Genomic DNA, 22,286 nt, shown 5'->3' with positions numbered 1-22,286 from the left:
GCTGCCTGAGCACTGAGGTGAGGCTTGCAGGCCTATAATTACTTGGGTCCTCCTTCCTCCCCTTCTTAAAAATAGGGACCATATTAGCCAGTTTGCAATCCCCCGGCACCTGGCCAGATGACCACGAATGCTCATACAGCCGGGCCAAGGGCTCCGCGATGACCCCTGCCAGCTCCCTCAACAGCCTTGGGTGGAGGGCATCTGGACCTGCAGATTTAAAAATGTCTAGCCCTTCCAGAAGATCCCGAACTACATCTGCCCTGACTAAAGGCTTGATAGAGCTATCCCCAAGATTGTCCCTACCTCTGGTAGGTGGGATATCCCGGTCCCTGTTCAGGAAAACAGAGGCAAAGAAACTGTTAAAAATACCAGCTTTCTTGTCTGGCATGGCCACCAGATTACCATTTGTGTCTTGCAGGGGCCCTACATTGCCTGGTGCCCTCTTTTTGCTCCCAATGTACTTGAAAAAGGACTTTTTGTTGTCCTTAATCCTGGACACTAGCCTGAGTTCCATCTCTGTCTTGGCCTTCCTTATAGCCCTCCTACACTCCCGAATCTGTGAATCTGATATCTTTTATTAGACCAATTTAAATAATTGAAAAATGATTTTTAAGCAAGCTTTCGGGTTCAAAAACCCTTTGTCAGGCTGAGGACATTTCTGCAGTCTGTGTATGCTCTTCCTGGATGGAATAAAAAGTAAAGAAGCCAGAGGCTGGGCTGGTATGCATATAAGATAGGCAGTCAGTGAAGAGGTAGATTGAGGAGTTAATGGGTGAGAGACAGGCTGGGTAGTGGAGGAGAGAAGGGTGATAAATAGTGGAGAAGTACCTGGGGAGTCAGATCTCAGATAGGTTATAATGTGTCATAAATCCAATGTCTATATTTAGTCCATGAGTTTTAGTGTCCAGGAGACTGATAAAGTGGAGTTCATCGGCTCGTCTGTGGGAAGTGTTTTGTAAATTTCCTTTGAGGATCAGGACAGAGAGATTGGAGAGACAGTAGTTTTCTTGTGAGAAATGTGCCCCCCCACAGGTAACTGGGTATTCCTGTCTTTGATAGATTTCTGGTTTGCATTCATTCTGGTGTGCAGTTATTGTTTGGTCTCTCCTACGAATTTTCCATGTATTAGTGTACGAATCTGAGATTTAGGACCTTGCAGCAATTTCATGGAATCATGGGAAAGTAGGGCTGGAAGGGATCCTCACAAGATCATCTGGTCCAATGGCCTGCTCAAGGCAGGATAATCCCTGACTGAACCATGCCTGTACTGTGTCTGCTCTTGAAAACCTCTAGAACGGAGATTCTACAACTTCTCTTTGAAGCCTGTTGCAATGCTTGCCCAGCCTCAGTCAAGAAGTTCTGCCTAACCTCCAACCTGCATTTTTTTCTGCTGAAGCTTGAGAACATTTCTCCTAATCCTCTTCCCTCTTTCCACTTTATAATTGCCCTTCAGACTTTTGAAGATTGTTTTCAAATCTTCCGTCAGTCTTCTTTTCTTCAGGATAAATAATCTCAGTTGTTTCAGCCTTTCTTCATAAATCATGCTTCCCAAGTTTCTGTCATTTTTGTTGTGCTCTGTTGGAGCGTTTCCAGTTTTTCCAGCGTGGGGAGCAAAACTGGATGCAGTACTCCAGGTGAGTCCTTACTAGTGGCTGAATAGGGAAAAAAAATTGCTTCTCTTTGTTTTCTAAGAGACACTTGCTTTAAACAACTCAGCGTGTTGTTGGCTTGTTTTTGCAGCAAGAACATACTGTTGGTTCATATTTAACTTATGGTTCCCAGGTCCTCTGCAGTACTACAGACTAGCCTGTGGTTTCCAGATCTGTATTTGTGCATGCAGTTATTCCATCCCAAGTGCAGGACATTTCACTTGTCCATTTTTAATTTCATATGATTTACCTTGGACCATTTCTTCAGTTTATTCAGGTCATTCTGGATCCTAGTCCTACCCTCCAGTGTGTTTGCAACTCTACCCAACTTGGTGCCACCCAGAAAATGGCTAAGCATAGACTCAATCCAGTTATCCAGATCACTAAAGAAGATGTTAAAGATAGACAGTAAATCCAGGACAGACCCCTGGGGAACCCCACTTGATACCTTCTCCCAACTAGATATTGAGCCATTGATAACAACTTATTGAGCACGATGTTACAGCCAGTTGACATTCTACCTTACAGTATTTTCATCTAGGAGGTACAGAAGTGGTGTTTCCCAGAGGTCTGTCTTGAGTCCAGTATTGTTCAACATTTTCATTAATACTGGGTTGTATGATGGGATTGTGCTTAGTAAATTTGTGGATGAGACCAAGTTCATCTAGCCTTTCAGATTCAGGGTGGTAACTACATTCTACATTCTCATGCCTTGATCTCAAAAAAAGAAGACATGCACCTTCACATATCAACTCACCAGGTGCTCAAAAAACATCTAATGTTCCAAGTAGGGTCCTCCCTGGAACTAGAAGTTATTTGACTAGCATAAATGGGCTATCCATGCTGTATGAATTAACGACCAGAGTAATACCAGACAATGCCAAAGCAATTTTTTATGTTAGCACATGGGGAAGGAGATGTAATTGTATACTTTTTGCCAAGAAGTTTTTTGTTTTCAGAATTTGTGTGTTCATCGGTAGATTGCAGCAGTCTGATGTATCAGGCTTTTTGAATATTCTGTGGGTTCAAGACCCCTGGCAGATGTTACATTTATTGCGGCAGATATCACATTTACATGTGATACATTTAACCTACTGCATGTTTAACAAATTTATTGCACCATAAAATGGCAACCCAACCACAATTTTACACATGTAATGTAACACATTTTTGTGTAATACATCTTTGTTACTGGTTTGAAATACATTTGTGTGGCATGTTAAGCAATGCCCTGCAGTCCTGTAGGAAATCTGTATGCAGGGTTCAGAACAAGGCTGGAAACATGTCAGGGGGTGGAGGGAGTTTTGTTGTTAGCATTGGGCAGGAGCAGCTTCTGGGTCCATTTCATAATTGTCCCATGGCTGATTCCCAGGATGGAGCAGGGGGCAGCCCTGTGTCCCAGTGCAGAACCCAAGGATGTCCTGTGGCCAGTCTCAGGTCATGATCCACTGATTGTCAGGATCAGGCATGGGGCAGCCCTAGGCACGTGATGACAGGCTTCTCGCTCACCAACAGTCATGAAATTGGAATCTGAGGTATTTTATGCCCAGTCACCAAATCCTCAAACTTGAGAACTCTGCCATTGTGTGATGCTCTAATAGTTTTGTATTTAAACCTGAAAGTAAAAAATATAATTCCTTTTCCCTTTCTCCCACATGTTCTACCACTTACCTCATCTTGATCCTCTTATGCTAGGAAGATTTCTGCCAGAACAGTTTGTTCTGCATGGGAAGATTGTTGTACTAAAGACTCCTGGCTAATTGAAGGCAATATAAAGTTCTCTGTTAATAGTATCCATTTTCCAAATAATAGAACCTTTATCCTTTGAATATAGCATTCCAAGGTCTCTAGCAAAATGCAAGCTATCTGTCATTGTTTTATCATTGTGAGACCACCTAGGAACTTGCCTTTCTTTTCTGTGAGATTACAGGTTATGGTATGAGAACCCCGGTGTGTTTACTCCAGCTCAGCTCACTCAGATCAAGCAGACTTCCCTTGCCAGAGTTCTTTGTGACAACAGTGACAACATAACCAAGGTGCAACGTGATGTCTTTAAAGTGGCAGAGTTCCCACATGGATATAGTACCTGTGAAGATATTCCTAAACTGGATCTCAGGATGTGGCAAGATTGCTGTGAAGGTTTGTATACAGTGAATGTAATGCTGAATGAAATACATTCATGTATCCCTTGTTTCTAGTTACTTGTTTTTTAATGGCCCTCTTGGACAAGATTTTTAAGAGGTTGGTTTTGTTTTAGTTAGTGCTCAACCTGAAATAGGAAGAATATGATTACAGAAACAAATGTGAAGCATGCAAAAGTACTATTCAACTTCCACAAAAATGATATGCAATGAGACAATCTAGTCAGGTTATGATTTAGGAGAAGTGTAGCTAAGACTCTGAATAGCTGTCAGTGGGTACATGGGCACTCCAGTGCCAGAAGTCAGAATTATTTATTTATTTATTTTTACTGACCCACTGTACTTTTCTTAGCCTGTATCAGTTCCCTTTAGTCAGTGCCTGGCACCTCCACTCCATGTAGCTGTGTAAAGGGTATAGGAAGGACCAATTATTACTACTTTTCATCTGACTGTAGCTCAGAGAAGGAAGAAAGCTTCAAGGGGAATGTCCAGATATGTGCATACATTTGGTTCCCCAGGGACAAGTAGCGGCAGTGCACCTTGCGCTGCTACTTGTCCCCAGGGAACACCCATGCCTTTGGTGCGTGGCAGGTTGCCCTGGGTGGGGTAGGGGAGGCTGGGGCCAGCCTTACCTGGGGTCCTGGGAGCTTCCCAGGGCTGTAGCCGTGGTGATTCTGCCACATGGAGCCTGGCTGGCAGTGAAGCATGGCTTTGGGTCGCCCAGCTCCACTTTTCAGCAGCCTGTGCTGGCTGAGTGTGCATTGCTACAGTTTTTTTCTTCCCTGTGGGTTTTTTTGACCCCTGGATATCCAGGGGTCAAAAAAGCCACAGGACTCCCCCCCTCCCCCCAGTGCAGCGTGGCGAACCCTGGACTGTGCCAAATGTGGTTGCAGTGCCACATACCGCATGGTCGCACTTGTCTGGACATGCCCAAGATGATCATTCCCTCTATCATATTTTAAAGAGTTATTTTTCACATATAGCTGAGGATTAAATACTAATATTTGCTTATTTTGGCATTGGCTTAAGTAACTTCCTTTTTGCTTTTAGGATTTAAAAATTTTAGATTTTAAGACTTTGGAGAAATTTTACCAAAAGCAGGTGAAGACCCCTTACAGTGCAATCAGAGTAAAATATTTTACAGATGTTTTATCTTGTGGCATAGCTATCTCCTTCAACAGTGGCCAGTGATACCTTTTTCCTTGTTCAGAAGAAAGCTATATTCCAGATATGTCCTGCTTGTGTATCATTTGATAAACAAACAAAAAGTTGAGGTAGGCCATGACTCAAATGCTTTTATTTGATAAATTAGTGCATACCTGCTTTACATCCAAAATGATCATATCAGTCTGTCTCATCAGGGCTACCTCTGTGGCCTGTGGAGACTCTATACTCCTTTGGCAAAGACTACTCATGTTACAAAATCCTCTTAAAGACATAAAGTCATCTTGAAGACCAAAAAAAGAAGCAGGGTGAAACTTGAAGAAAGCAAGGAGAAAATTCTGGTGTTTTAGTGGGACCCTGATCCTCTTTGCATTATAGTTCAGTAATGCTGTTTTCAGATTTGTTAAATGAACACTAGAGGTACTCTAACTTCATTACAGAGAGAAGACCTGCTTTGCATCTGAATAATAAATCTTGGCTTCGCTCAAGACTTTTTAAGAAGAATGACTTATGGTAACTGAGAAGTTACTTTGTCCTTCCTTCATGGGAAAAATATTTTGAGCTGAACAAAACAAATACATTGAGTGACACAGCTATAGGAATTAAAAAGATGGATGATTTATTACATATAAACATCAAGTACAATAAGCACAATTTCAATTCTTGTGTTCTAAATTTTAAACAAACAATGCAATTTAGAAGAAGTTTTGATTGTAGTACTGCTATGAAAAATGAATTTTCAAAGTTCTCCATGCATAAATATTGATAATACATAAAACAAGAAATGGAAAACAGACAGCCAAAGCCTTTGTGACAAATGGCTTTGGGCTTTGGGTTAGATATTGTGCTTCCTATTATGTGATCAAGTCCCTGAAAAACAGGTAACACAAAGTAGATAGGTCCTTCTTCTGTTTGCTTCTTTTTGTGTCTTAGTCACAGCCTTAATGCCAACACAGTGGTGTTAAGCAATGGAAGTAGGCACAATGATTTTTCAGGGACATAAGCAGAGTGAAATAGGACTGTGTTCAAGTACCTAAGCCACTTAGGTGTCCCATAGGTAGAATGGGATCTTCTTCTTTGAGATTTTTTTTTTTAACTAGTCTTTCTCATGAAAGATACAACTACACTGGGAGAGCCCTACCTGCAAAACACTGTTAATACTTGATGGCATTGTTGAATGTGAGTGTTGTGGAGAGAAATTCTGCTCCTCTGATCTACTTAAGTATTCATCAAACCTGATAAATATATTTCTGTGACATGATTCTGATGGTGAATGAATCTCTACCATATTTGTAGTGTTTTGTTGCATAGAGGAAGTGCCTTGTGCCATCTTATTTTATTAACATAAAACTTAGCAGTGGAATTTGTCATAATTTGAATAGATTATTTCCTAATTCAAGAATGTCAAATGTAGTGCTCAAATATCTGATGTATTTACATGTAGACAAAGGAGCAAAAGTGTGATTTGACTCTTTTCTCCAGAGGGGAGACAATAAGACAAGTTGGGGAATCTCCATTGTCATGTCTAATAGATGATTTACTGGCTTGAATACTGACTTCAGCCAACCCTGAAGATAGCTAAAGTGAAGTCTGGCCCAAAGAGATAGAAAGACATGAGTTTCTGTGTCTGAGAAGCTTTGTGGATGACTTAACATGATGTGTCTGTTATGTTTCTTGTCAAAGATGAGTTGCTTCATGAGAAGCTTGAGTTGTTTGCAGAATACAAGCTGCTGGTTTGATAGAGTGCAGTTAAACTTACTAAATTCTAACTACCAAGAATGTGTCAACATATTTTTCTTGTTTACTCTTAGACTTAGATGGGCAAAAATTTGAGAAACGAATTCTATGTTTTTCAATATATAACATGGAGAAGAACCTTGAATCAACCAATTGTTTAGATAAGGATAAACTTGAATGTTTGGCCTTTGTTTCCAAAGGAACTCTGCAAGTATTTCTACGTACTTTGTGAATGAACTTGAGGCAGACAGAAGTCCAAAAAGAAGATATTTCTTTTGGTAATGTAGAGATCATACCATGAACTGCAGAGATTTTCTGTGAGGGGAAAAAGTGAAAGAGCCAGAAGAATGAAGCTTTGAAAATGTTCCTTTGTATGCTCAACTGGTCTTTGGGATATATCAATATGCAAATTGCATATGCTCTAATTGCTTCTTATTGGGCTAAGGAGCATACATTTCTAGGAATTTTAATATAACTCTTGAATCTTTTATAGTATTTATTTTTCAAAACTTTTAAATGGTAATCTATTGAACTTTTAATATCTTTAAGGATATCCAGGCTTTGTAACCATCTCATCTCACAACTATAGCTGTAGCCATGGTATCTGATGCAATGTCAGGTCTGTCTTGTGTCAAATTGAAGGGAGATCAAGAGTCTTTTAAACAATTCAGAGCTGTAGAACCATGTTATCTCAAGAGACCCAGCACCAGGATGGGTTACATTTTTCTAACTCAGATGTAGGTATCTGATACCTTTTGTTAGTCATCTTATATGTCTTTTGCAATCTGTCTATACACAGTGTGCACAGGTTTAAGGAGTCCTTCATTGATTGCCATTATCTTCCTGTCTGGTAGGGATGAGGGAGTACACCCAATAATTGGTAAGATTTTTTTACTAGCCATTTCCAGTGGAATATCTAGGACATCAGTAATTCCTTTTAAGAACCTGCTGGATTTTTTTTTTTAAATAATTGAATGAGGAGGAACATGAAACAACCTCTTCATCCAGAGAAAACAATGATGCTACCAGAGGAAGTTCAGTATGGAGATGTTGTTCCTCAGAAGTATGTTGTTGCTGTTGTTGAGGAGAATCTTGGGATTGAGTATATTTAAGGGCTGGGTTGTGCTGTATAAAATACCACTAGTGAAGGTGCCATTTGTATGGAATACTTTGAAGATACAAGATGTTTGAAATAGTAATGACAATATGACATCTAGTGAATAAAACCATCTAGTGTAGGAAGACTATATGATAAGTGGAGATTGCCAATGGATTTCAAGCAACATGGACGTCCTGCAGTCTAAATTGGTGTCTAAATTGAGTTTCTGCAGAAAAGTCAGCTAGTGTGTATGAAAGGAAACAATATATTTCTGAGGAGATATATGTCATGTCTACACAGCTTAGGGCACAGCAGTGCTAACACATGCTGCAATTCAGGTAGGATACATCACATCTGCTCTATGTATACTAGCACTTAAACTACAAGAAGTATAGCACTGTGTCCTAGGCAGTTAGTGCCTACCTGCATTAATGTGGCTACATTTACTTTCAGTCTGAGAGGTAATAGACCTCAAGAGAGCCTGCCATATCTCAGCACTGATGTTGCTTTGCACTGAATAGAAATACCCTTAGTCTTTTTGTCATTGTCCCTCTATCTTCTGCTTGGTAGAAGAGTGGGAGCTACTCTTGGAGACAGTCCATGGCCTAGCTTTTTCTGCAAGGTGAAATGTTTGAACACTGAGGATCCAATATTGTCCAACCTCAGATTTTTCCAACAGAGCTTCCCAGTCATACCTGCAATCAATTTTATCGCCTGTCTAGATTTTTTCCAAGTTTTTTTTCTATTTTAGTAGGGTAATTAAAATAGAACATATTGTTCAAAAGGAGACCATGCCATCCAAAAATCCACATTAAACATGTTACCTGCTCCAAAAGTTATATGCCAGATTTATGGTTGTTTGCGAAACCTTAATTTTCCTGTTCTTCCTATTGGGAGTTTCCAACTGCATTTTTTAGCCCAAAGGTTGGAAATCAAGTTCCAGGGTATAGTTTGGAAAAGTCTGGCTGATGATTGGCAGGGAACCAGAATAGGCAATTAACTCTTATGCCAAATGCCTGAGTGGTGGGATTTGGTACTGGGGTAGGTCTTGAAGGACAGGTATATAGGCAGAGAGCTTTTAATTTTAATAAGAAAATGTGTTGTTTTCCTGACACCTTCTCTTGTGAAAAGTGAAGAAGGGAAGTTGTATGATTTCTTTGCAGTGTCATTACATGACAGAAACCATCCTAAGCAGTGTTTCGGAAATGGACCCTTTCACTATTAGAACTGGAGTCAAAAAAGGATGTGCAATTGCACCAACACTCTTTTCCATCTGTATTGCAGCTATTCTGCATCTCATTGCTGGCAGACTTCCCTCTGGAGTCAGCATCCAGTATTACATGGACAGGAATCTCTTTAACATCAACTGGTTATGTTCCAAATCCAAAATTACCCATACCTTCATTACTGGTCTTCAGTATACTGATGACTGTGTTGCTTGTGTGTACTTAATTGAAGAGTTTACATATGCTTCTGTAAAGTATATAAAATGCTTGGACTTGCTGTCAACATCACGAAAACAAAGATATTTCACCAACCCACCCCAAACCAACTAGCTGCTCTTCCACAAATTACAGAGGAAAATTCATGAGGAATGATGATAATTTTCCTTACCTAGGTAGCGATCTTTCCCAAAATGTTAACATAAATGACATTCAACACTAGAAAAAAAATCTACCACTGCTGCCTTTGGAGGTCTCCAAAATTGTTTCTTCGAAAATCATGACATCAGGACCCAACCTACACTTCTCATCTACCAAGCTGTTGTCATTCCTACCCTGTTTATGGATGTGAAGCTTCGCTGATGCATCAGAAACACCTGAAAGTCTTGGAACATTACCATCAGTGATGTCTTTGGAAAATTCTTCATATTAATTGGAAGGACAGAAGAACAAACATCAGCATTCTGGATCAAGCAAGCACCACCAGCATCGAAGGTATGTTTATATGGCACCAACTCCATTGGACAGGACATATCATAAGGATGCCTGACCACTGGGTCACAAAACACATCCTATATTCCCAATTTACTCATGGGCAAAAGAGATTCAAGGACACCTTGAAGGCCAATCTGAAGAAATGCAATATTAACACTGAATCATCCCCGATAGCATAATGATATAGGATAAAGCACCAATCATTTCAAGGAAACTCACTTCACTATGGGGATGGATAGATGAGAGAGATAAAAGGAAAGAGCTATGACCCACTATCACTAGGCTCTATTCCTTCCTCCTGGAACTATTTGTGTCTGCAGTCAAACATGCAGATCTTGGATGATCGGACTCATCAATGACTTCCCTTTTTACTGGAACTCACATTGAGGTACTACTACCACTGAACCTCTTTGCCTGCTTCCTTTACTCTATCATTCTGAGCAATCTAAAAAACGCCTCAGTGTCTGTTGTTACTCTTTGGGCATGTCTACATGTACATTAATGTGCTTTTCCTAAGGCGCGTTAAATTTAGTACCTCCAATGTGAGGTACTAAATTGATGAGCATTAGGCTGGCCTAATGTGAAGTAGTGCAAGCGCACTTTTTAGGTGACACTTGATGTGCATTAGCCTATTTTACTGCACATTAGCATAATAGCATGTTTTTTATGCACTGCTTTAATGTTCAGTAAAATAGGCTACTGCACATTAAATCGCACATGTGCATGTGTTCTGTCACAGGTAAAGATCCTACTCTTCCCTGTCATGTTAGTTGTTCCCTGGCTTACCTAGCAGGACCTAAGTACTCCCTGGAAATTCACTGTAGAGGTGTTTGATAAAAGTATGCAGAACTTTTCCTGCCATCTCCCCTTTGACTGCCTGGTAAAGAGTTTCTGTGATTCTTTTTGAGTTATTCTTTAGCCAAGCTTAAACTTTTAACCCCTGGAGGATCATATTCAGGAAAACATTGCAAAAAGCTTTCACTCATTCACTTCACCCACAGGTGTTCTGGTCTTGTTCATCTTAAAGATGTATCTTTATGGTTGTGCCTGGATTACAGATAATTATCAAAATCACAATTCAGAACCATCCTTATGAGTGATCTTTTGGAATGAGTGCATACTGTAAGGATTTTCAGTAAGCTTCACCTTTTCAGAGCCTAGAGCTGGTTTTGTATCCAAGAGGAAGATAAGTAGAAAACAGCCTTTCAAACTCTGGATGGACATGTGGACAGCTACCTAGTCCTATTGTTTAATCTCCTTGCAGTGCTCTAGCCAGATTCTAGCATTTGGTAAATTACATCTATAGGGGGATATTGGATCAATTTTATTGTGATCTATTTAGATAGTATTCTGATTTTTTTTTAAATCACCTCATCTTCATACTATTGTAGTATCATGTTAGAATAATTTGTGAAACTGGAAAAATGTGAATTTAGTTCTATATGAAGTTCCTAGGTTGTCATATCCTCTCAAGTGTTTTAAAGTGAACTCAGGATTAAAGCTTATCACAAAATGGACATATCTGAAGGATTTGCAGGGAGTATAGTCCTTCCTGGGTTTTGAAATGTATATCAATCCTTCATCAAGGATTTCTTCAGATGACTACCTAATCTAATTGTCCTACTCCAAATGGAAGCCCATTTCTCTTGGATGGAATATACCCAAGTTGCTTTCAGCAAGCTAAAACAAGCTTTTACTTTGGCCCCTTTAACAATGCACTTGGACATCAATATGGAAGCAGATACATTAAGTCTTCTTTGTGGAAGCAGATACATTAGGCTTCACAGAAAGGACTGTCCAGATGGGCTTGTGAAGCAGTCTGGCTGTTGCACCTGCTACTCCCATATGTTGACATTCTTGTAGAACAGCACTGCAATATATGGGAGAAGAAACTACTACCCATCATGTTCACAGTGGAGTAATGGAACAGCACTGCAATATATGGGAGAAGAAACTACTACCCATCATGTTCACAGTGGAGTAATGGAACAATCTACTCAAAGTCTCTTGCTTAGGTCCTCCCAGTCATAAGAACCCTGAATACTTGCATATTGCAAGAGGCCTTAATTACAGGCAAATCTACTGGTTTCAGTTTTATCCTGGTTTTATTTCATACTTGTGTACTCCCAGGGCACAAAGAATGCCAAAAATGCTCTCTCCTGCAGAAGAGAATGGCATAAAGTCCTTCTCAAATCTGCAAACCCTTTATGACTATTTTGTAGGGGTGCACCAATAAAGATTTTTTTTTTTTTTTGGCCAATACTGAGGGCCGATTATTAACCAGCCGTATTGGCCAATATCAATTCGATAGCTGATATGCAGCCTGGCAGCTTGAGAGCAGCATCCAGCCAGTAAGTCTGTTGTGGAGAGAGGTGTAGGGGAGGGTGGGGGGAGGGGGCTGATTGAGGCCCCCATGGTGAGGAAGGGATAGGGGCAGGGGCAGGTACTGTCCAGCCAGGATGGTGAATGGGTCCCCAGGGCTGGTCACGGGAGGCACATCCAGGAGGGGGTGCGGGCGGGGTGACTGCGGGCTCGGGGCCAGAGGCTTTGCTGGCCTCTGGCCAGCGGGGGCTCCTGCCTCTGCCCCACTCCCTCCCTCACTGTGGGGGCCTCAATTGCCCACTATGTCCCTTCTTTCCCACAGATTTACTGTGCAACTATGCAGGTTATTTAACATAGATCTTAACTCTACAATCACATATTTTGGGGTCTTTTGGTTTTTAGGGTTTTTTACAAATTACAAGATACCAACACCTATTATTACTCTATTCTGCTTCAGGCTTCCAGTACCTACACCACCTGAATTTCTCAATCATTTTTGTCAAGTTTAGTAGGAGCTTCAAGACCACATGTAGACAGCCAAGAACATCTACAATTATTAGACTGACTAACACAGATCATACCCTTCTGGATTTGCATTTGGGAACCAAGTGTGATTGTCTACATGAATCCTTAGCTTTACATGTACTTCAGCTAAATTTGCTTACTGGTACCTGGAATCTTTCCAGATTATCCAACAGGTATTTAGGCATGTTCAAGATCTGCCTGTCGGGGACAATGAAATTTGTACTGTTTTTTTTCATGTATCAGTATTGAAATCCATACCAGAAAAAAACTTTCCTGGAACTCTTTAGCACTCCTCTCCCACTGTTTAGAATTTGGGGAGTCGATGAAGTTCATCCTTGAATTGATTTAAGTGAAGCTTTGGTGCTTTATTCATTTGAGAAATCTACAGAACTTGTTCTTCAGACTTGGGTTCTGGTTCAAAGTCCTGGATTTCAATCCTTCTTTAACCACTAATCCAGGAGGCCAAGCTTTCCTTGTTTTTCCCTATCCTCAATACTCACACTCGAAATAAAAAGCAGGACACATGCAAGATATGAGAAGAGCAGTTGAAATTAAACTTGTTAGTTTAGAAAAAGATCTTAGTTCATTTCCTTTCCCTCTGGGCTGTGAGTATTCAGATTTTCTGTGTGCAGTGTGCTCCATGTCCATGCATTAAAAAGTACATAGTTTACTTAGCTGTATAACACAATGAGAGTTCCATATTTTTGCCTATTGCTTATATCAGATATCAGTTATCTGCATAACATTTACATGCATAAAGTACTCAAATCTATAGTATCTTTCAGCATCACCGTCTACTTTGTAATGCAGTTGAACTCGGTTTCACTCTGTTTCATAATTAGTGCCAAAAATGGTGAAGGGGTGAAGCAGCTGTCAAAAGTTGTAGACTTTTGACAGCCCTGAAAATGACAGGGATACTTAGTTTCAGGACTCCTATCTCCCCTCATTATCAAGACTGAATATCTCCCTATGCTGATTAGCTCTCCTCATTTCAAGGCTTTTAATAGTGCTATTGTATTGAAGACAGTCCGATGATACGATAGAAGCAAGATTTGTGAAGTGAGGCAATATCTTTTATTGGGAAAACTTTTATAGCTGGGGGACATAGGAAGAAAATTTTCCCAGTTCAAGTCTGGGGAAGAAGTCCGTGATGGGGGGGGGGAGAGTGTTCACAGCTGGCACTTTCCCCGTCAGCAGCAGGGGCTTTGGCAGTAGTTGACATCCCCTGCCTCCATGGAGACAATCCTTGAGGCAGAGAAGAGAGAACAGAGGAAGGAAAAGGAAAGAAATCCTATCTTATGGATTACTTTCCCCTGCAGAGAGACCTGCAACTTATGTGGGTCTGTGGCTCAAGGATTGGACTCAAGTCACAGTAAGGCCCATCAATAAAACATGGTACAGATCAACTTTGAATTGAGGGATTGCTGCTGCCGATGACAGAGACAAACGATAGCTGTGGACACTCTCCATGTGCTGCTGTCGGGAAAAGCAGTGGTGGGTGCTTTCCCTGTGCAGTCATGGGGAAAGCAGTGGTAGCAGTGTCTGAATCTTACTACCAACTCAGCCCTACAAGTGCAGGCTGGATAAAATGGCTTTGGCTACTGTTGGTTGCTGGCCCCTGTCATAAACCAAAAGGGCTTTGGCAAGTACAGAAGATGTTGTCCATCAGCTTTATAAAACATTACAGGACTGACCCTGCTTTATAGAATCATAGAAAATTAGTGTTGGAGGAGACCTCAGCAGGTCATCTAGTACAACCCCCTGCTCAAAACAGGTCCATCTCCAACTAGATTACCCTAGTCAAGGCTTTGTGTTGCTGGGTCTTAAAAACCTCCAAGGATGGGGATTCTACAACCTCTCTGGGTAACCGGTTCCAGTGTTTTACTACTCTCCTAGTGAAAAGTTTTTCCTAAGATCTAACTTAAACTTCCCTTGCTGCATCTTGAGACCACTGCTTCATATTCTGTTATCTGCTGCCACTGAGAACAGTCTAGCTCCATCTTCTTTGCAACCACTCTTCAGGTAATCAAAGGTTGTTCTTAAATCCCATCTCAGTGTTATCTTCTCCATATTAAATAAGCCCAGTACCCTCAGCCTCTCATCAAAAGTTATGTGTCCACCTAACCATCTTTGTTGCCCTCTGCTGGACTCTCCAACTTGTCCACAACCAACTGAATACAGCGGGGAAGAATCACTTCCCTCGGATCTGCTGGCAATGCTCCTACTAATGCAGCCCAGGATGACGTTAGCCTTCTTTGCAACAAGGGCATACTATTGGCTTATATTCAGTTTATTTTCCACTATAACCCCCAGGTCCTTTTGTGCAGAGCTGTTGCTTAGCCAGTTTGTCCCCAGCTATATTGGTGCATGGGATTGTTCTGTCTTAAGTGCAGGGCTTTACATTTGTCCTTATTGAACCTCATACGATTTCTTTTGGTCCAATCCTCCATTTTGTCAAGATCTCTCTGAATCCTAGCCCTACCCTCCACTGTATCTACTACGCCCCCCAGCTTGGTGTGATCTGCAAATTTGTTGAGGGTGCACTCCAACCCATCTTCCAGGTCATTGATGAAGATACTGAGCAAAACCGGCCCCAGCACTGATCCCTGGGACATTCCACTAGGTACCAGGTGCTCACTAGACCTCAAGCCATTGATTACTACCCTTTGAGCCCAATGATCTAGCCAGTTTTTGTCTCCTTTACAGTCCATTAATTTAACCCTTACTTCCTTAGCTTGCTTGCGAGAATGTTGTGGGGGACATACTAAAAGTCTTGCTTAAATCAAGGTATATCACATCCACTGCTCTTCCCACAGAGTCAATCATCTCATCATAGAGGGCAATCACGTAAGTCAGGCATGACTTACTTGCCCTTGGTGAATTCATGCTGACTGTTCCTAACCACCTTCTTCTCCAAGTGATTAGAAATGGATTCCTTGAGGACCTGTTCCATGATTTTTCCAGGGACTGAGGTGAGGCTGACCAATCTGTAGGTCCCCACATCCTCCTTCTTCCCTTTCTTAAAAATAGCCACTATATTTGCCTTTTTCCAATTGTCTGGAACCTCTCCCAATCACCATGAGTTTTCTAAGATAATGGCCAGTGGCTCTTCAGTCACATTGGCCAGCTGCCTCAGCCCCATTGACACATTCAGCTTTTCTAAATAGTCCCAAACCTGTTCTTTTACCACTGTTGGCTGCTCACCTCCTCCCCAACCTGTGCTGCCAGATGCAGTAATCTGGGAGCTGCCCTTGCCTGTAAAGACTGAGGTGAAAAAGGCATCGAGTGGGGCATGAAAGGGCTTCAGCCCTTTTTACATCATCTGTCTCTAGATTGTCTCCCCAATTTAGTAAAGGACCCACAATTTCCCTGATCTCTCTCTTATTGCTGACATACTTGTAGAAACCCTTCTTGTTACCCTTCACATCCCTTGCTAGCTTTAACTCCAGTTGCACTTTGGCTTTCTTGACTTCATCCCTGTGTGCCTGAACAATACTCCTATGCTCCTCCCTAATCATTTGTCCAAGTTTCCACTCCTTGTGAGCTTCCTTTTTGTGTTTTAGCTCACTGAAGAGTTCCCTGCTAAGCGAAGCAGGTCTTCTGCCATACTTGCTAGTCTTCCTGCACATAGGTATGGTTTGTTCCTGTACCATGAGTAAGGTTTCTTTAAACTATAGTCAGCTCTCCTGGACTCCTTTCCCCATGAGACTGGCCTCCCAAGGGATCCTGCCTATCAGTTGCGAGTGAGTTGAAGTCTGCTGTTCTGAAGTCCAGGGTACTTACTCTGAAGCATCCCTTGTTTCCTTTACTTCTGCAGAATTATACATCTGTAGAAAGTTGCACCGTGAGGTTGTCCCTGTATAACTTAATTTTTTATTAATTTTTATTCATCATATTTTTTCACCTGCTCTTCTTTCTAGTTAAATTTGTTCTGTAGTGTTTGCTGTGTCCCATCCATCTCAAGCTGTGAACACATAAGAGTGCTGAAGCTGGAGGCATAAACCTGAAGTGAATTCCACTTGGTATCTGAACGCAAATTAAGTAGGCTGGGTATTTGAAAGCATGGGTAACGAACAGGTTTTGCACTGAAAGTTAGACATTCGAAAGCTTGAAAAATGAAGTTCTGATTTGTTGGGACAGGGCAACAATTTTCAGAGATTGTGGCCTGTTTACAGTCTGGCATCATGAATTAACCTGTTTATGTGATAACCATGGCCTTAGGCAGACTAATTTAGAAAGTTAGATCTTATAATGTCGTCTTTGGGAATTCCATCCTCCATAATCTATTCTAGATAAGATAAATCCTTTATGTGCTTCTAAAGTTTTTGGGGAGTCTGATACTAATTATAAACATGGTGGAATACAGGATAAAAATGAAGAAATACATGCAGGGGAGTTCCTATTTCCATATAGTTTAGAGCAGAGGTGGGCAAAATGGTGGATCCGGTCAGCGACCAGACTCTATTTCCCAGCAGCCCATGCCCACGTGGCTGGGGCTGGTTTCCATGGAGACCTGAGCAGCAGCCACACTGTGATAGCGCGAGGCCGGGGTTTCCATGGAGGCTGGCCCCAACAGCACTGGCAGGGCATGGAGCAGGGTGCAGGGCTGCTCCAGAGTTCAGCTGGGATCTTGCATGTGAGCCAGAGCCGAGGCAGAGCCATGATCTGTAGCCTGCATGCCCTGGGCAGAGGCGTGCGGGCAGCAGATCGCGGCTTTGCAACGGTTCCTTGCAGTGATGACGGTGTGGTCCAGAGCCAGGGCAAAGCCGTGATCTGCTGCCTACATATCCCTGCCTGGAGCATGCAGGCTACAGATCGTGGATTTGCCCTGGCTCTGGACTATGCTGTCACTGCCGCAGGCTGGGCTCTAGAGCACCTCCCTGCCCTCTGGCGTGCCTTGCCAGCAGGGGTGGTGTCAGGGGAGGGGCTGGGGGGCTATAGCAACCCCAGAATTCCCCGTAGCCACCCCTCAAAGTGGCGCTGCTGCCCACCCTGCACAGGTGGCAGCAACTGATTGTACCCCACTTCCACCCGCAGGATACCCACCTCAGTGCCCCCACCAGGAAGAGACTGGCACTGCTGCTGCCTGCTAGAGCTGCTGGGGCCAGTCTCCACAGAAACCCCAGTCTTGCACTCCATGGAAACTGGCCCCAGCCACGTGGGCAGGGGCTGCTGGGAAATGGAGTTCATTGCTGGCTGGATCCAGCCCATGGGCCAGACTTTGCCTGCCCCTGCTCTAAAGATACTTCAAATACAGAAAATGGTCCATTTTAGCCGGGAAACAGCCAGGAAATAGATTTTCCTTTTTCAAGCTCCCAGTTAGGCAACTCAAATCTGGGATTTGAAAACCTTTGTCTTGCGTGATTAGTAAACAGAATTATGATTTCACAAGTTTTTGCTAAAGTGATATTGCTATACAATTCACTCTATCCTCTTCTATCTCCCTTAGGTATGATACATTAACTGAATTAAAAAGTAGTAAAAACACTTTTTGTAATTGAATCCACACAGTTAGAAGATTTGATGAGTGCCTTTTCACTTAGTCTCTTCTCAGAGTAGAACTATGCTGTTAACAAAATTACAGCCTTCAGAAACCATATATTGTTCTGAATGATTCAAAGTGGTATTCTATGAATTATGGAAAAGGTAAATATCACAAAAGGAGAAACGTTTTTCTTCTATAAGGTAAAAACTTTTTAAAAGACCCCTCCCCAAAAAACAGACTATTAAAAAAACAACAGCTTTCAAGCAGAAAAAATATTGGAGGAGGAGTCAAAGATCCATTTTATGCTATTCTTGAAAAAGAGACATTTCAGATTTATTTTATCATCATTTGCTAGTTTTGTTTCTAATGTGTACTTTGTCGTCTAATTTCAGATTGTAGAACTAGAGGACAGTTCAATGCATTTTCATACCACTTTCGGGGAAGACGCTCTCTTGATTACAGCTTCCAGGAGGACAAGCCCTTAAAGAAAGCAAAAACACTAAAAACAGTAAGGTAAGGGTATATATAATGCAAAGTATGGGAAAGGATTTATTTTTTCAAGTAACAAAAGCTGAATGATTTGTTGTAAAGGCAGTCTCTATTCCATAGTTTTTTTGATAAATTTCATTTTGACAGCTCTAAATATTCAGCAGCAGTAGTGCTCACCTTCCAGCTCAGCATCAGTAATAATAATAATAATTATACTAGTAATTCAATCCTAGTTTTTTTTCTTTCTCAAAAGAAATGTGGACTAACAAAGGTAAAGAAAGTAATTATAGGTCTTTGTTATCCACGTGCCAGGAACATATTCAAACTCCTGCTGTTCTTATAATGATCTAAGCAGTGAGTTTTATGTAGTCGAGCCTCTCTCTCCCTACATGTCACTTAACACTTAATTAAAATTTAGGCCAGGCCAGACACTGGGGATTACAGAAGAGAAATCAGTAATAATGGATCTTTTCAGAGCAGGGACTGGGGAGAGGTGTGTTGTCAAGGTGATGGTTGTAGCTTCCTGATCCTTAATTTTCTCCAGCACTGATATAAGTTAGAGAAGCCTAGAATCTGTTCTAGTCTGACAACTGGTAATGACCAGAAGGGGCCATACCCTGATTACATATTACTAGAGTAAAGTGGAATCTGCTTTATCCTGACATATCCTTTCTTTGCCTTACTCTGCTGTGGTACACTGGAGTCAGTCGATGCAGGAACCATATCTGTCTGCTTTATGTCTGAGACCTGTGCTTTATGCCAAGGGAATTTTCAGACTGGCAGTGGCAGCAGATTTTAGCTCCTTTGCGGTATCTGGAGCTGAGAGGAGGACACTTCGCTTTTGTGTGTTCGTAACTGTAGGAGGGTGTCCAGTCCTTTGCATAGTAAAAGCCCATCGTGTCTCCTTTCTGTCAAGAAGTTGTGTTCCTTGTGGCCTAAATACCACATGCTGCATCTGTTAAGCAAGCTTCTTCAATTATAACTCTATTAGATGATAGTGGTTCCCAAGAATCTTACCTTTATATGGCCCCTTTTAAGGAAAAAAAATCCAAATTTTTTAGTGCATAATTCAACAATAAAATCAAGCCTTGACCTCTTCACTCTTCCTCAGAGGTGTTGGAATCCGCTCAGACTGAAAGAGTAATCAGAATGAAACAGATTCTTATGTGGAATTTGCAGTATATTATTTGTATTTTATATGCATACATCTGAAAAACTTTTGTCAGATTCTAATACACCTGTTAGGCACATTGTAAACTTAGCTGCCAAATGGGCGTGGGCAAAAAGAAACTTGCAGCAGCTTCAAAAGGGGAGGGGAAGTTGCTACTTAGGAGCACCTTGAGCAGCTGATACATTGCACCTATTATGTGTACATGGCCCTATCTATAGCAGTAGATGTGTAGCAGAACCACTCAAACTTTAACCCTGCTTCATTCAAGGTCAAAGCCGAGGTGATTTACCTCACTTGTATCACTCTGGAACCATGCAGACATAGCAGTTGCAATGTAACCGCTGATTTACGTTCGCCAGTCATAGCTCCCTGTCTCCTTTTGAAGCCACGCCAGGTGAGCGTTTGCCTAGACCCAAGTATGATTCTCTTTCACCCTGCTTCAGTCCCTGAAAAACTGTTAATATAGTGGGTAGGTCCTCCTCCTCACTGCTAGGAGCTCAGATTTTACAAGAAAAATGACAGTCAAGCTATATTATTCTGATCCTTTCAATTAATTTCCTTCTTAAGCTGAAAATTCAGTAAAGCAAGAGAGTGATCCCAGCTTGCTCCAGTTCGTGCTTTATCTTAACACTTCGATGGAAGCTGTACTCAGGAAATGAGAATACAGCATAGAACAAAATTAAAAATACAGAACATTTTCTGAGCATACGTTCAGTTTTTACCTATAATAATCTGTAAGCCAGAACAACTGTTACAGAAAATTAGTAAATGCAAACAGGAATCAAAACAGTGCTTACAGGTTTGATTTGTGCTAACTACAAAATGTATGCATCTCAGGTCCTTGGCTCCTTGAACAATCTTTTAAAAATATTTATATGTTTTTAAATAAGCAATCTTTCTCCTTTCAGTTGCTGCTAGTGAAGGGTAGCTTAGTCACAGCAAAAAGTAATACAATCCAAATTCTCCAACAGAGCATTTTAGCACTTCCCACTATCTAGCCAGATAAATTTATCTTCCTTGGAGAGAAGTCATATTTGACGTAAATTTGGTCTTTCTATTTGCTGTGCATACTTTAGTCTTTTAATAATAAATCTATGTACTAGCAGGCCCCCAGTGACAGGTAGACATAGAATGAAAAAGACTCTGACCCTAAAGAATTCATCTTCTGGAGGATAAGGATAAAACGGGTTGTTTTGAGATGTCTAGTTGAAGCAACAACGTAAAAATAGTTCCTTTCTCATTTGTTGTTGTTTTTTAGAAAGCAGTGAATTGAAGGGCCTTGAATGGCGCTTTGATGTCTCTGCTGGCATAGGCGACTGGTAGGGAGTGCACAGGGGTGCACATGCCCCGCCTGACAGGGCCAGTGCCCACCTGACGGCCAACACTGATGCTGTCAGCAGTGCTGGTGCCCCTCCTGACAGGGGCACCGCCGTCGGCGGCTTCTGCGGGTGCCTTCTCCAGATTCAGGAGGCACCAGTTGCTTATGTTTGCTGGCATGTTATAGCACTAGCTACAGTACACTGCCCCTCTACAAAAACACTTATTCCAACACCAAACAAAAATACTGTCACTTCTATAGCTGTATATACCTGATCAAGTTAGAACTACACTAACATATATCCAGTGATGAAATAACTTAATTGAGAGCTGGGAGGTTGCCCCACAGTGACTCTGTCTCATAATATTGCAGCAGCTTTCAAACCATATATAAATATAAAAAATATTAAGGACAAATTATTAAGAATAAAAAATACTCAAACACTGTAACTTCACTTCATTGATTGTTGGAAGTTGTACTCAATTAGACAAGCACTATAGACTTTCAGACTCATGTGAGTAAACTTTTATCAACATATTAAAATTCCCATAGCATAAGCAATAATGGACAGGTTAAAGATCCTGGTCCCATTTTATAAGAATATAAAGTTGCTGAGTCCAATAAAATGAAAGTCAAAAGAAGAAAAAAAAGAAAGAAGAAAAGAGTCTTCTGAACATTTGAAAAAAATAGCAGTAGGGAGGAAACAACTAGGCAGGAATTTCTCAGGTTGCTAAATGAGAAGCTATGTGTATAAATCAAGTTCTAAGGATATATTGATCTCTAGTATCAGGGCCTTGTTACATGTTAATTTTAGGCAGCTCTTGGAGCTCTTAAACCCAGAACTGTCCACATATTAATACCTGAAACTAGTTTTAAGCACTGTTTAGGTGATGTAAAATTATACCATTCCAGCCTAGGTCTATCTCTGATGCATGTCACCCCACTTGCATTACACTGATGTGTAGCCACCCCACCCCACCCCACCCACTCCTCCTCTGCCCACTGGCTCAGATTGGGCCCACTGCCCCATCCCCCACCCTCTACAGCACCCTAGGCCCCCCCACACTGGCACCCTGCCTACTTATTTGTGGCTGCCTGCAATATCTGTTCTGGGGGAGCAGGCAAGAAAGGGTTAACCTGCCTGCCTGGCTGTCCCAGCTGCTGCTGTCTGGGCCAGGCTCAGCCCCTAGAGAGCAGCAGCTCTGTGGAGGCAGGGGGCCAGGCAGGCAAGTTAACCCTTTTCTGCTTG

The 22,286-nt window shown here is 41.6% G+C and overlaps 1 protein-coding gene across 1 annotated transcript in view; it reads left to right on the top strand.

Annotated features, from left to right (window-relative positions):
• The window catches only part of PXDN (peroxidasin), a 149,975-nt gene that overhangs the window by 116,651 nt on the left and 11,038 nt on the right, over positions 1–22,286 (top strand). The window contains exons 19-20 of the mRNA XM_006022973.3: positions 3,580–3,788; positions 18,452–18,572. Of these exons, the coding sequence (XP_006023035.1) occupies positions 3,580–3,788; positions 18,452–18,572 (330 nt within the window). The remainder of the gene's footprint in view (positions 1–3,579; positions 3,789–18,451; positions 18,573–22,286) is intronic.

The sequence above is a fragment of the Alligator sinensis genome, unplaced genomic scaffold (assembly GCF_000455745.1).
Source record: "Alligator sinensis unplaced genomic scaffold, ASM45574v1 scaffold832_1, whole genome shotgun sequence".
NCBI lineage: Eukaryota > Metazoa > Chordata > Crocodylia > Alligatoridae > Alligator > Alligator sinensis.
Note: the sequence above shows the minus strand (reverse complement) of the source record. Positions and strands in the feature narration are given on the sequence as shown.